Source organism: Labeo rohita, chromosome 4 (assembly GCF_022985175.1).
Source record: "Labeo rohita strain BAU-BD-2019 chromosome 4, IGBB_LRoh.1.0, whole genome shotgun sequence".
Taxonomy (NCBI): Eukaryota; Metazoa; Chordata; class Actinopteri; order Cypriniformes; family Cyprinidae; genus Labeo; species Labeo rohita.
The window spans coordinates 25,881,951-25,897,177 of record NC_066872.1 but is presented as its reverse complement, the minus strand read 5'-3'; the positions used below and the strand labels follow the sequence as shown (position 1 = coordinate 25,897,177).

The 15,227-nt window shown below is 34.9% G+C and overlaps 1 protein-coding gene across 25 annotated transcripts in view; it reads right to left on the bottom strand.

The window, feature by feature from the left end:
• Positions 1-15,227, bottom strand: part of celf2 (cugbp, Elav-like family member 2) — a 182,173-nt gene that overhangs the window by 34,411 nt on the left and 132,535 nt on the right. For all 25 annotated transcript variants that reach the window (XM_051107446.1, XM_051107440.1, XM_051107442.1 and 22 more), the window contains 2 exons: positions 9,570-9,618; positions 3,899-4,033 (listed from right to left, as the gene is read on the bottom strand). In XM_051107446.1, coding sequence (XP_050963403.1) covers positions 3,899-4,033; positions 9,570-9,618 — 184 coding nt within the window. The remainder of the gene's footprint in view (positions 1-3,898; positions 4,034-9,569; positions 9,619-15,227) is intronic.

Genomic DNA, 15,227 nt, shown 5'->3' with positions numbered 1-15,227 from the left:
TGAAAGAATTTCCAAGGAAAGCGATTAATTATTCTTATTACGCAGCCCTGAGGAATACTTGACGGCGATTGGTCAATCGCAGCATTCTGGGGTCAATTTCTTTTGGCGTAATGAGTGCAAAACAGCAGAATTGTTCTAGTCAACCGATTTCCTCTGCTAGTTTCTTATTTTTCTTAAACGAATGAGTACTTTTTACCTCAAATATGTCAAAGTTGTGGCAAAAAACAATGCAATTACCTGTCAGTGTCACCGAAAGGGAATAAACGAGGGAGACGGTGCGATATGAAGGGATAGAGAGCGTAAAAGATGAAAGTTTTTTGAAGAAAGTGGGGTAGCTCCCAGGGCACCGCGCTCACATGTGGCCTGATCTATATTTTATTAATAGTGAAGTTCAATGATGATTGATAGACCGCTTTAATAGCAGCACGCGAGCTCTTTTAAAGTCATCCTAGTCTGTGGGATTTACCGTACACCTTCTTTGCGTACACATTTGCTCCTCTATTTATTCATCCAATCCTTTTTTATGGGAGGGGGTGGTAGTTTCTCTCATAGAAGCTTTTCAAATATATCTCCAACCACGAGCTCAGGGAATAAAGTTAATCTCCTGTGGAATTAAAATATTCATGAGGACAGGAGGAGAAGACGGAAAATAAGGACTGCGGAGGAGTAACGGAGGATGGAGGGACGACTAGAGGAGTGGATGAGTAGGATAAACGAGTGATAAAGACGGCTGTGTGCGAAAGCAGGGCATTGTGGGAAGATGGAGGTAGAGCGTAATCATGTAGCACACATATTCCCATGATTCTGGAGGAAACTGAACATCCTCACACAAACTGTGAAAGACTGACTTTGCTAAATAACAGATCTTAATGGCTAGATGGTAAAACCATTAACTAGTATCTCTCAGTTGCTCCATAGATTTCTACTGTAAGTGTAATTAAATCATTTTTCGGTGAGGTAAATATTAATGTTCAGTGTGAATCCGCAATGGATCTTAACTTGAATATCCCTTTAATGAAGTACAAAAAGCAAACAAGCATTGTAATATATCAAACATGCTCCAAACGGTTGTATTCTACTCTTTTATTAGATTTCTTTGCAAGTCCACATATAAAATTAGTTTTTATAAACATTTTCCACATCCTTTGTAACTAAACAGGCTGATTTGACACTTTTAAGACCTCTATTTTTAAATAAACCTTTATGATTAGCTTACGTAGCCAGACTAAATGCTTTGAATGGCCAAGGACCGCCCAAGAGGCCATATGACTGACAGCTAAAACAACCAATCACGTTTCGTTTTGTGTCGCGTCTTGTTTAGTGGCGTGGAAATGCCCCCACAACAACAGACTAGTGTGTAAAACATTACATATTTCACATATTTTTGAAAATCCAACATTTAGTTGATCCTGATAAGCGCTCATTGTAACAGTTGTAAAGAAAGATAAACCAATCCGATGATGACTTCGAAACTCCTATAGCGTTTTTAATTTTGTATGCCATATGCATTAGAAATTCAGCCAGCGGTTTGTGGGTGTGACGTCTGAGGCTGAGACTATGATTGGCTAAATGTCAAACTGCTATAGTTCCAACCCGATAATGTGAGAAACATACGATTTCGTCAGTGCCGACTGCTACGGCGTCCCGAGTTCGAATCCCTGTCCCGATCCCGCCCCCCTCTCTCTGTCCTACTTAGTTTCCTGTCACATGCTTTTTATGGGGGAAAAAAATCACCCATAACCCCACCCCTAAACAAAAACATCAGTACGATAGTAAAAAATGAGATTATACAAAGTCGTATAAATTACGTAACAATTCGCCAAAACATACAATAGTTACGAACTGCCCTAAGAGTTCACACTGTTGTTTGTGAGGGCAGCACAAGCTGCTGAATAATTAAGCAGCTTGTGCTTGGTGGGCGGACATATGTTAATGAGCTTATAGCTGTGATGTCACAGTTGTGATGTCCAGTCCATTCACATAAAAAGTACAATTCTGCGTGAACCAAAATAATCACCACCAGTTAGATCCAACTTTTTTGTTTACTATTTAGCTACAGCGAAAGCTTTATTGGACTAATGAGGTTTCAGTGTGGGCGTGGCTACACAGTATTACCTGGTTAGCTCGGAGTGTTAGTTTCACATTCGCGCTGAAAATTTTGAATTAAACATTCTTATTTTAAAAGAGAAAGAAAAATCCTGTTTTCCCTCACATGTTCCCTTAAAAATGTAAAAAAAATACTGATGGGCGGTCATATGTTAATGAGCTTATGGTTGTGATGTCACAGTTGTGATGTTCAGTCTGTTCACATAAAAAGTGAAATTCTATGTGATGCGAAATAATCACCACCAGTCAGAACAATTTTTTGTTTACTATTTAGCTACATGGAAAGCGTTATTGGACCAATGAGGTTTCAATGTGGGCGTGGCTACACAGTGTTACCTGGTTAGCTCACAGTGTTTCACATTCGCGCTGAAAATTTTCAGAGTAAACAACCTTATTTTAAGGCCCTGTCCATACAAACATGGGTAAAACCGCAGGTATTCTAAGCAGTTTGGCAGTTCGTCCACATGCAGACTCAGTATCAGGTCAATGAAAACTAACTTTTTTGAAAAGTATAGAGTGTGTGCTTTTTCAGGCTTTTGTTTGGCCAACATGGCTTTATGGTTAGAGTTATAACACCACCTGTTGGTTTGGCATGTTCTTGAACACTTTAACACTTCATAGCGTGTTTTTGCATTTTCAGATTTTTTTTTTTTTTTTAACTAGGGTGACTATGTAAGCCTTTTATCCCCGACACATCCTGGCCAGGATTTGTTTTGGCTTTATTTTCTTGTTTTTATACTTGCTGAAGGTAATGATCGAAAAGTAGCATGCAGGCATTGTAAATAATTCGACCAATTGTGGGTCATGAGAAGGTGAGATCTACAGAGAATGGTCAAGCGATGCAAATATGCATACACTCTAAAAAATGCTAGGTTATTTTTTTTAACCCAAAAAGTCAGGGCACGGGCCTTTTGAGTCCTCCAGGAAAGAGCGGTTCTCAGCGCTGCCGATTTGGTGCACATCTTCAGTGAAATAAAAGTTTGTATACATTTTATTTTGTTTATAAAGTCTTTACTGTGCTGTAAATTATATTATTTTACGCAACACTACATAAGGACGGGATGGCAGTCAGCTGCGTCAGCAGCGGTCACTTCGCATGATGGAAACACCTTTTGCCTTACATTCACTAAAATGTTGTATTCACCCAAATAAATTCTGTTTGTCCATGTATTCTTGCTAAATAATAAACGTTCATCTTTTGATTATTGTTGTTGCCTCTACTAATACTGTGTGTATTTTAAAACTTCCAGTCCATTTTAAGCCAGCAATATAATTTTGAAACAATAGTTGACTTAAATAAAATAACCCAGCATGTTATTGTAAAAACATTTAACAGAAAATAACCCAGCATGTGTTCTGTCCAATATTTACTCAGCACTGGGTTGCCAAATAACCCAAGTTGGGTTGTTTTTAACATTTTTTAGAGTGCACATATTAGGTGTGTTTGACTTGAAGTGGTGCTGCGCAGACCGATCAGTGTTTGACATCAAAGTACTGCAAGTCGTCTGCTCTCTATAGCTCTTACGGTACTTTGATGTCATACACCGATCGGTGTAAGATCAGCGCAAACAAAGCCAAAGCCTAGATATTTTAGGCAATATAGAAAATCTGGCCAGGAAGTGTACAGGAAACTAGCATGTATAGTCACCCTATTTAAACGAAAGAGGAAAAACTGTCTATGAAAATACCATGTATGTGTGGACTAGGCTTGAGAGAGCAAGAAAAAAATCTGTTTTCCATCATGTTTCCTTAAAAAAGGTAAAAATGAATACAGTATGTGCACGTGTCTCACCTCGGCTGAGTCCGTCTGGTCCCCTCAAGATGCGACACTCCTCGATCTGTCCGAAAGGAGAGAACATGACCCGGATGTCGTTCTCGTTGCATTTCTTCGACACCATGCCAATAAACAGCTTTCTGTCCTCCACCGCTAAAAAGGGTGTAGAAAACAAATGTGAGCAATGTGTGGTAAAAAAAAAAAAGACGTTACGGCTACACGTGATCAATGTCTCATTAGCACATCAAGCCCAGACACACACAACTGCAAATTTTCACTTGGTTCTCTTTGATCTTTTCTTTCAATGACCCGAGCGCTCTCTTTTGCCCGTAATCTGTCTCTGCTGCCTTCTAGTCCTCCAGGGAAGATCCTATTTACGAGCTCCGAGGCCGTAATTATGATGTGATGTGTGTTTATGTTCAAAATAAAATGGATGCGTAGGGCAATTTTATTTTTATTTCTCTCCTTTTCAGTTCACCATAAAGACAGGGAGCTCTTTAGCGCTAATGCACCAAAATGAAGAGGGAAAAGTGCATTAGGTGTGTAATTGATGCTTTATTTATGTATTTTATCATTCTTGTGCTGCCACAGAGAATGATGGGAAATGAAGTTTTATTGCTCACCTCATTAACCGGCTAAATGAGCAGTGTTTTCTGGCAAGCTATATTGCTATTTTTCATCAACAGTAGATAAAATAATCCACAAATATCATTGGAATTTATGTTGATTTAGCATTGAGTTGCTTGTAAGACTATAAAACTCAATTTAACATTACAATATAATCTTGGAACATGTATGAAAATGCATTTCCTCCTTAAATAAATCACAACTTCATAACCCTATTGTAATACGTAAAATTTAAATCTTATAATATGACTTTGTGTATTAATCATAGACCTTCTATAATGAAACATAAGACTAATTTCAAAGACTTTTACAACATGATGAATTTATTTACAAATATATGTGTGATTTTTGACAAATGTTGAGCCCATATGGAATACTGCACGAATATCCATAAATAAATTATAAATACATAAATTATAAATATATATATTGACCAAAATTGTAAACACAACACTTTTGTTTTTGCCTCCATTTTTCATGAGCTGAACTCAAAGATCTAAGACTTTTTCTATGTACACAATTTCTCTATTTCTCTCAAATATTGTTCACAAATCTGTCTAAATCTGTGTTAGTGAGCACTTCTCCTTTACCGAGATAATCCATCCACCTCACAGGTGTTGCATATCAAGATGCTGATTAGACAGCATGATTAATGCACAGGTGTGCCTTAGGCTGGCCACAATAAAAGGCCACTCTAAAATGTGCAGTTTTACTGCAGTGGGGGGGTCCAAAAACCAATCAGTATCTGGTGTGACCACCATTTGCCTCACACAGTGCAACACATCTCCTTCGCGTAGAGTTGATCACGTTGTTGATTGTGGCCTGTGGAATGTTGTTCCACTCCTCTTCAATGGCTTTGCGAAGTTGCTGGATATTGGCAGGAACTGGAACACGCTGTCGTATACGCTGATCCAGAGCATCCCAAAAATGCTTAATGGGTGACATGTCCAGTGAGTATGCTGGCCATGCAAGTACTGGGATGTTTTCAGCTTCCAGGAATTGTGTACAGATCCTTGCAACATGGGGCAGTGCATTATCATGCTGCAACATGAGGTGATGGTCGTGGATGAATGGCACAACAATGGGCCTCAAGATCTCGTCATGGTATCTCTGTGCATTCAAAATGCCATCAGTAAAATGCAACTGTGTTGGTTGTCCATAACATACGCCTGCCCATACCATAACCCCACCGCCACCATGGGCCACTCGATCTACAACGTTGACATCAGCAAACCGCTCTCCCACACGACGCCATACACGTTGTCTGCCATCTGCCCTGTATAGTGAAAACCGTGATTCATCCGTGAAGAGAACACCTCTCCAAAGTGCAAGATGCCATCGAATGTGAGCATTTGCCCTCTCAAGTCGGTTACGACGAACTGCAGTCAGATCGAGACCCTGATGAGGACGACGAGCATGCAGATGAGCTTCCCTGAGAAGGTTTCTGACAGTATGTACAGAAATTCTTTGGTTATGCAAACCGATTGTTGCAGCAGCTGTCTGGGTGGTTGGTCTGATCTTGGAGGTGATCTTGGAGGTGAAGATGCTGGATATGGAGGTCCTGGGCTGGTGTGGTTACACGTGGTCTGAGGTTGTGAAGCCGGTTGGATGTACTGCCAAATTCTCTGAAACGCCTTTGGAGACGGCTTATGGTAGAGAAATTAACATTCAATTCACGGGCAACAGCTCGTGGACTTTCCTGTAGTCAGCATGCCAATTGCACGCTCCCTTAAAACTTGCGACATCTGTGGAATTGTGTGATAAAACTGCACATTTTAGAGTGGCCTTTTATTGTGGCCAGCCTAAGGCACACCTGTGCAATAATCATGCTGTCAAATCAGCATCTTGATATGCCACACCTGTGAGGTAGATGGATTAGTGCTCACTAACACAGATTTAGACAGGTTTGTGAAAAAGTTTTAGATCTTTGAGTTGAGCTCATGAAAAATGGGGGCAAAAACAAAAGTGTTGCGTTTATAATTTTGGTCAGTGTAAATAAAAAATAATAATAATAATAATAATAATAAAATAAAATAAAATACGTATGTGACTTTTAATCTTACAATGTTAAAGTATTATTTTTTTAACATTATTATTTTACAATTAAATTTTTAGAGATAGAAACAGGTTTCCATACAATAAATACCCTTCCGACAACTTACCAGTGAGAGAAAATGCAAACCTTTAGATGTTTCTTATCTGAAATGATCGGCATAATGGGAAGAGGACCGAACATGAAGGAAATATTAAAAATACGCAGACAAAACTGTGAAATCATACATTTGGAGACAGTTTGCAGTTGTGTGTTTGCGTATGCTTGAGTGTGTGAGAGAGAAAGTGAGAGAGAGCAAGAGAGAGGCAACTGTAATCCAATTTTTTTTAATGAAGAATGTGTCAGCTCTTACCGCTGGGCGGCCGATAAGCAAGCCGCTGCACTCTGGGAAATCGATAGCTCACTTGTTTATTTTGCTGTTTGAATTGTTTGTGCATTTAACAGCAACAGGATGAGCCTGCGATAAGTGCTGTTTCAAAGGCTTCGCCTTTACACGCGCACAGTGTCATATCAGAAGATTAACCGCGCACACACACACGGGAGCAGTGTTCTCAGTTTGATGGGTTACAGTCTTCACTAATAAGCAGAATAAATGCATTACAGTTGTGCTTACAGTGAACATTTGATATAATATCATCTATGTGAGACGCTTTATGCAGGGTCGCATCTATAACATTACTGTCACTCAGAGAGGCAGACAGACATGGATCCTTTTACACAGACAAGCAGCAGAGCCCAGTCTGACTCTGAAGAAAAAACATTAAATGCTATTCGCACACTAATTTATTTCCATAAGAAGTCATTTTAGAGGCAGAACGAGTTATTACATTTTGATGAAATATTACAACAAATATTTTTCTTTGGAATAACATGCAGCAAATCAAATACAATAAGACCAATAACTAGTGTTACAAAAGTTATTATCCATTGACTGGATACAAATTTTTGCAGATAATTCTGTTTCAAAGGAATTCAAGAATCAATCATCCAGACTGATTTGTGAACCAGTCTGAGCAATCAACATTAATATGACTTGCAAGCAAGTTTTAGTCTACACAAGATTAATTTTTGGCTGATTTTAGCTTGTGTACAATACATGTTTAGTTATTATTATTTTACAATAGATGTTTAATAAATATTCATACAAATAAAACATGTTTTTTTTTTTTTTGCACAAGACCAAACTCTACACAAGAGCAATTTCTTGTGTAGTAATCGCAGATCCACAATGTAATGCTTTATGATTTTATTTACAAATACATGTTACATGATTATCATTTTACAATAGATGTTTAATAAATATGCATAGAAATAAAAAAATATTTAAATGTACACAAGAGCGAGCTTTACATAACAGCAACAATTTTAGCATGAGTTTTGATCACAGACCACCTATGATGTAATATTTTATGATTTTATTTACAAATATATGTTAAATGATTATCATTTTACAATAGATGTTTAATAAATATTCATATAAATACAAAATATTTAAATTTACACACAAGTAAACTCTACACAAGAGCAATGTCTAGTTGATTCTAGCTTGTGTATTAATCACATACCAACTGTGACATTATATTTTATTATTTTATTTACAAATACATGTTAAATGATTATTATTTTATAATAGATGTTTAATAAATATTAATAGAAATACAAAATATTTAAATTTACACACAAGTAAACTCTACACAAGAGCAATTTTAGCTTGTGTATTAATCACAGACCAACTATGATGTCATATTTTATTATTTTATTTACAAATACATGTTAAATGATTATTATTTTATAATAGATGTTTAAGAAATATTCCTAGAAATACTAAATATTTTAATTTACTCACAAGCAAACTCAACACAAGCAATTTCTAGTTAATTTAGCTTGTGTATTAATCACATACCACTTATGATGTCATATTTTATGATTTAATTGACAAATACATGTTTAATAAATATTTACATAAATACAAAATATTTTAATTTACACAAAAGCAAACAAAAGCAATTTCTAGCTTATTTTAGCTTGTCTATTAATCACAGACCACCAATGATGTAAAATTTTATTGACGTATAAATACATATTAAATGATTATTGTTTTACAATAGATGTAAAAAAATTTCTAGCTTGTGAATTAATCGCAGACCACGCATAACGTAATATTTTATGATTTTATTTACAAATACATGTTAAATGATTATTATTATTTTACAATAGATGTTTAATAAATATTCATATAATTTTATTGCACAAAATTATTTATAATTCTACAACTGTTAATAAAATTTGAGGGATTTATTTTCTTAAAGAAATGAATACTGCCTTAACTTTTTAAGTTTCTTTTCATCCCAAAAATTCTTGAGAAAAAAAAAAAAATCCTGATTTCCACACTGGCACTGAAATCAAATCAGCATTTTAAAATGATTACGTATCACGACACTGAAGATTGGAGTAAAGACGGCTGAAAATTAGGTTTTGCATCACAGGAATAAAATACATTTTAAATATAATAAAATCGAAAATATTTATTTGAAATTGTAAAAATATTTCACATTATTACTGTTCTCACTGTAATTTTGACTAAATAAATGGAGAGAAAAAAAACAAAACAAATCGAAACCCAAACTTTTGAACGGTGGCAAAGCAAACTTTGTACTACATTAAGACTATATCATGGATTTTTTTAGGTTATGTAGTAACACAGGTGTCAGAGTTACATCATTCTGCTCTCAAGTCTCTGGAAATGTGGGCCCCTGGCCAAACACCAGCTCTCTTCCAGTGGACTTCCTAACCACATCAATAAAATCTTTTTGTGAGCGATATGGCTTATGTGAGTGTGTGTATATCTGTTTGGGTCACTGCCAGGGCAGATACTTAAACTATTCTTGACCCGCGGCTCTCCCGGGTTTCAATAATTCATCCATCTCCCAAACACAGAGACAAACCCCCAGAACAAACGTACGGTCAGGCGACCTGCGAAAAATAAGAGAGACGCATACAGACACTCACCATTTGATTTCTCACTGTCTGCGGGCTTCATCTGTATGGGATGGTGCATCTGAAACACAGGACACACACGGGGTTACATTTACACAAACACGGCACATTTACTACAACGCACTCATTAACGCTCACGCCAGCACATAATCAACCTCGTCTCGCTGCCGCACTGATGTTCTACATTATCGCTGTAATCTTGTTAATGTGTCGTCATTTTTTCCGCTGACTCTATTCTTCATCTCGATAGACTCTAGCGGAATGAAGACGTACGCGTGTCGGGGGTTTGATGAAGGTGATTTGTCAGCACTTTGCCGATGAAATGTTTATTGCGTTCCATCTTTCTTTCGCGCACACTTGTTCTCTTAATCTCTAGCAAATGATTTTTTGAATAATTTTCTGTACACATTTTGCCATTTCGTCTGCACAGTTTTTCAATTGCCAGTCTATGTACAAACCTGTCAAATGTCTTTGGAGAGGATTTCATTGAGTAATACTGTATTTTCAGCATTGTGTTTTTAAGGCGTTGTGTCATGTAAGGTTTTTGACAACTTCCCCAACGTTTTGACAATAGACAATTTTTTTTATAAATATAATTTGTGTATTTGGTCTAAAAACCATCCATCTATTACTATATTTATGTATTTGGAGAAAAACATTATGAACAAACAAATGAGAGTTGATTGACAAAACAAAACAAAACAAATTATATATCACACACACTATAAAATTAATAAATTAGAAATAGCGTTAATATAATACTTCATATAATATTGCGTATAAAACCTATTAAGGAAAATATTTATTAAAATTATATACTGACCCAGATTTTTGACAAATATCAATATTCCCAAATATCAATATTACCATAATTATGTCTTTGTTCTAAAATAACAGATTAAAAAAACTATAATAAATAAACCGATCACTAAACAAATATTTTATCTAAACATAAATAAATATAAATATTTATCTATATTTATCACCATAATTATGCATTTACACAAGTATGTATTGTTTAAAAAACAAACAAACAAACAAAAACATTTAGATCAAACAGATGACCAAACAAATATATAATCTAAATATCAATACTATCACTATTTATCACCATAATTATGTATTTGCACAATTATGTATTATAAAAAAAACATTTTGACCAAACAAATATTTCATAAATAAATAAATAAAAATGCATCATTATAAATATTAATATTATCACTATTTATCACCATAATTATGTATGTACACAATTATGTATTACAAAAAAACTAAAGGATTTTGACCAAACAGATGACAAAACAAATACTTAATCTAAACATAAATAAATAAATAAATCGTCATTACAAATATCAATATTATCACTACTTATCACCATAATTATGTATTTATACAATTATGTATTATATAAAAAAATAAATACATAAAAAAAAAAAAAAAAAAAAAAAAAAAACAATTGACCAAACAGATGACCAAACAAACACAAATATATAAAGGGTATTTATTTTTATATGTATCTATTTTTATATCTTTCTATTAAAATATAAAACAATTTATTAAAAATATATAATTAAAAACTAATAATTTTGACAAATAACAATATTTATCAATATTTATCACCCAATTACCATATATGTATTATAAAAAAAATCATTTTGACCAAATATTTAATCTAAACATAATAAATGAATGAATTAATACTTTTGTCTATTATTTATATATTCCATTCTGTTTTGTCTATTAAAATATAAAACAATTTTGAAACAAATTTATTGCATTGAACATTTTGGCCTAGAACTGATTTGTGCGAATAAATACAACTTCCCCATTTGTCATTTTTGGTTATAAGCTTTAAAATCAGAGATTCTATTCAATTACCTTTATCTTAGTGCTCAAATACTCAAAAATTGCGACACAAGGACGTGTGAAACTAGTTTCCTACCACAATCTTTATGAAACTTAATAGCCAAATTAGATGCCTTAAAACCATTATGACATTCGCATTAAAAACCCAAAACATGAGCCTTGAAACCCCTCCATTCTGTTCAAATCTGTTGTGCTCACTGTCTAAGAAAGCAAGAGCGAACTATTCTGTGTGAACATCTGCTAAACCTACACTTTCACTTTTGGTTGCTTGTCTATTTTCTAAATCTCTCCTCCTCTTGTAACACCTTCAGCTTCATGGTCAACTCCACAAGACTGAGTCCAGCTTTGGTATACTGCCAGAGACCAGATCTGTCCAAATCTCACACACAAAACTCTGTTCGGCATCTGTCTCCCAATATTCATGTGTTCTGCCATAAAGCTTGTGGACGTGAGCGTTCTCATTCTCTCCCATTAAAGGGCGTGACACTAATTACAGAGATCATGGTCTGATAGCAGTTTCTCATGAAATATACATGCTTGCTCTCACAACACACACATACAGACACCTGAAAGAAGTCAACATCTGCGGCTGAAGACAGAATGACAGCTCCATAACTCTTGGGTTGGATCGAATTATAAAAGCAGTCAGAAATAACTGAAGGTATCTGTTTACTTCATTTCAACTCTGACCTTTGACCTTCAACACACACCCACACACACGGTCACGAGATGGTTTGGCATCTGATCCTGTAGGACACACATGCTCTTTCTGACCATGGATAGAATACGTAAAGGTTTTAAAAGCCAAGGTTTGTTTTCTGTTGTTTGCTCTCTTTGGACACAGACTGTATATCATTTTTGTTTTTACAATTAAAAATATATATTTAGATGTTGTAGGAGGTTTACATGTTTTTAGAAAATTAGCTTGTGTGTGTGGGTGTGTGTGGTCCAGTGGTTTGAGGACACACAATGTGTGTGTTTGGGTAAAAGATCACAGGAGTCAGACAGATGGGCACACAGTGGGGATTTTATAAGCTGCCACACTCTCCTGAACACACACTCACACACAGTGGCATAAACACTAGCAGTAAGTGATATGTAATTAAAAACATATTTAAAAAAGATTGCAGCTACCTTTATTAGAGCACGCACACAGACCTTCTTTAAACCAGTTCAGACAGAGAAATTGATAACATCTGTCATAAGCTATAAACAGATAACCTACTGACACACACTCACACTCACAGGTGGAAATCTTTTAATCAACTCAATCTAACAGAGCAGCAAGATAACAGATAGATTGAACGATAGATCGATAGATAGATTATAGATAGATAGGACGATAGATAGATAAAACAACAGAACGATAGAATGATAGATGACAGATAGATAGAATGACAGACAGATGATAGATGGATAGAACAACAGAATGATAGAACGATAGACAGATAGATATAAAGATAGATAGATAGATGATAGACAGATAGATAAATAGACAGATAGAATGACAGATAGAACGACAGAACCATATAATGATACATAAATAGAACGACAGAATGACAGAACGATAGATAGAATGATAGATAAAATGATAGAACGATGAATGGATGGACAGATAGACAGACAGAACGATAGAAAGATAGAACGTCAGAAAGAATGATACAAAGAATAGATAGAATGACAGATAGAACGATAGATATTAGACAGATAGACAGAGAGACAGACAGATAGACAGATAGAACTTAGAACCATAAAACCATAGATAAATAGAACAATGGAATGATAGAAAGAATGATAGAAAGAATGGCAGAATGATAGATAGATAGATAGATAGATAGATAGATAGATAGATAGATAGATAGATAGATAGATAGATCGACAGAACGATAGATAGATAGATTGAACGATAGAATGACAGAACGATAGATGGATAGATAGATAGATAGACAGATAGATAGATTGAACAATAGAATGACATAGATAGATAGATAGATAGAACGATAGATAGATAGATAGATAGATTGAACAATAGAATGACAGATAGATAGATAGATAGATAGATAGATAGATAGAACAATAGATAGAACGATAGATAGATAGATAGATAGATAGAACGATAGAATGACAAAGAACAACAGAAAGAACGAGAGAAGGTTGAACGATAGATAGATAGATAGATAGAACAACCATAGATAAATAGAATGATAGAATGGCAGAATGATAGATAGATAGATAGATAGATTGAACGATAGAATGACATAGAACGATATATAGAACGATAGATAGATAGATAGATAGATAGATAGATAGAAAGAATGGCAGAATAGATAGATAGATAGATAGATTGAACGATAGAATGACAAAAAGAACGACAGAAAGATAGATAGATAGATAGAAGGTTGACAAAATAGATAGATAGATAGATAGATAGATAGATAGAACAACCATAGATAAATAGAATGATAGAAAGAATGATAGAAAGAATGGCAGAATGATAGATAGATAGATAGATAGATTGAACGATAGAATGACATAGAACGATAGAACGATAGATAGATAGATAGATAGATAGATAGATTGAACGATAGAATGACAAAAACGACAGAAAGAACGAGAGAAGGTTGATAGATAGATAGATAGATAGATAGATAGATAGAACAACCATAGATAAATAGAATGATAGAAAGAATGATAGAAAGAATGGCAGAATGATAGATAGATAGATAGATAGATAGATTGAACGATAGAATGACATAGAACGATAGAACGATAGATAGATAGATAGATTGAACGATAGAATGACAAAGAACGACAGAAAGAATGAGAGAAGGTTGAACGATAGATAGATAGATAGATAGATAGATAGATAGATAGATAGATAGATAGAGCGATAGAAAGATAGAACGATAGATGGAACCTCAAAAAAAATGATAGAAAGAACAATGGATGATATATATATTGATAGATAGATAGATAACCACTGAACCACAGAACGATAGATGGACAGAACAAATGATAGACAGAACGTATGACAGATAGAACGATAGAACGACAGAATGACAGATAAAACAACAGATAGATAGATAGATAGATAGACAGACAGACAGACAGATAGATAGACAGACAGATAGACATCCATCACATAACGCTGCAGATTTCTACAAATGCAATACCCAGCTTGTTTATTACATTTGCAAATATGTTTTCTTATTAAATATTTTGATTTTACTTTCATCTACAGTGTTATTAACCCCCTTAGCTAAAATTTTCAAATCCATTCCACAGAGTTCTGCATTTTTCCTTCAAAATAAGCATAAAGTCTTCAGATTTCATTTGGGCCTGCTCATTTGCGACTGTAATTACTGTAAATGAATGTCTTCTGCCCAAAAACTCCACAACAAGCATATTCACAAGACTCAACTGATCTTGCAGTGTATAAGCAGGCTTCAGTGAACTGAATTAATCTACAATCACATTATGAAAGAGAGATAGAGATGAATCCGTTCACAGCTGGAGGATACTTTAACAGACATGTCCTACATTAGCCTTCAATCGTCCTCTCACACACACACACACACGCACACACACACACACACACACACACACACACGCCGCTTCAGAGACGGTCTGATTATGGCAGCAATTGATATGATAATCGTATGTGACATCTCTAGGTCTGCCGTAGGCTAAAGGGTTCGGAGTAGGAAAAACAACATTTCTAACTACACTAAAAGATGATTTGAAAACAATGACAGTAATACACAGATACTAAAAGCAAGAAAACAGTTTATCTGTCAGGTTTTT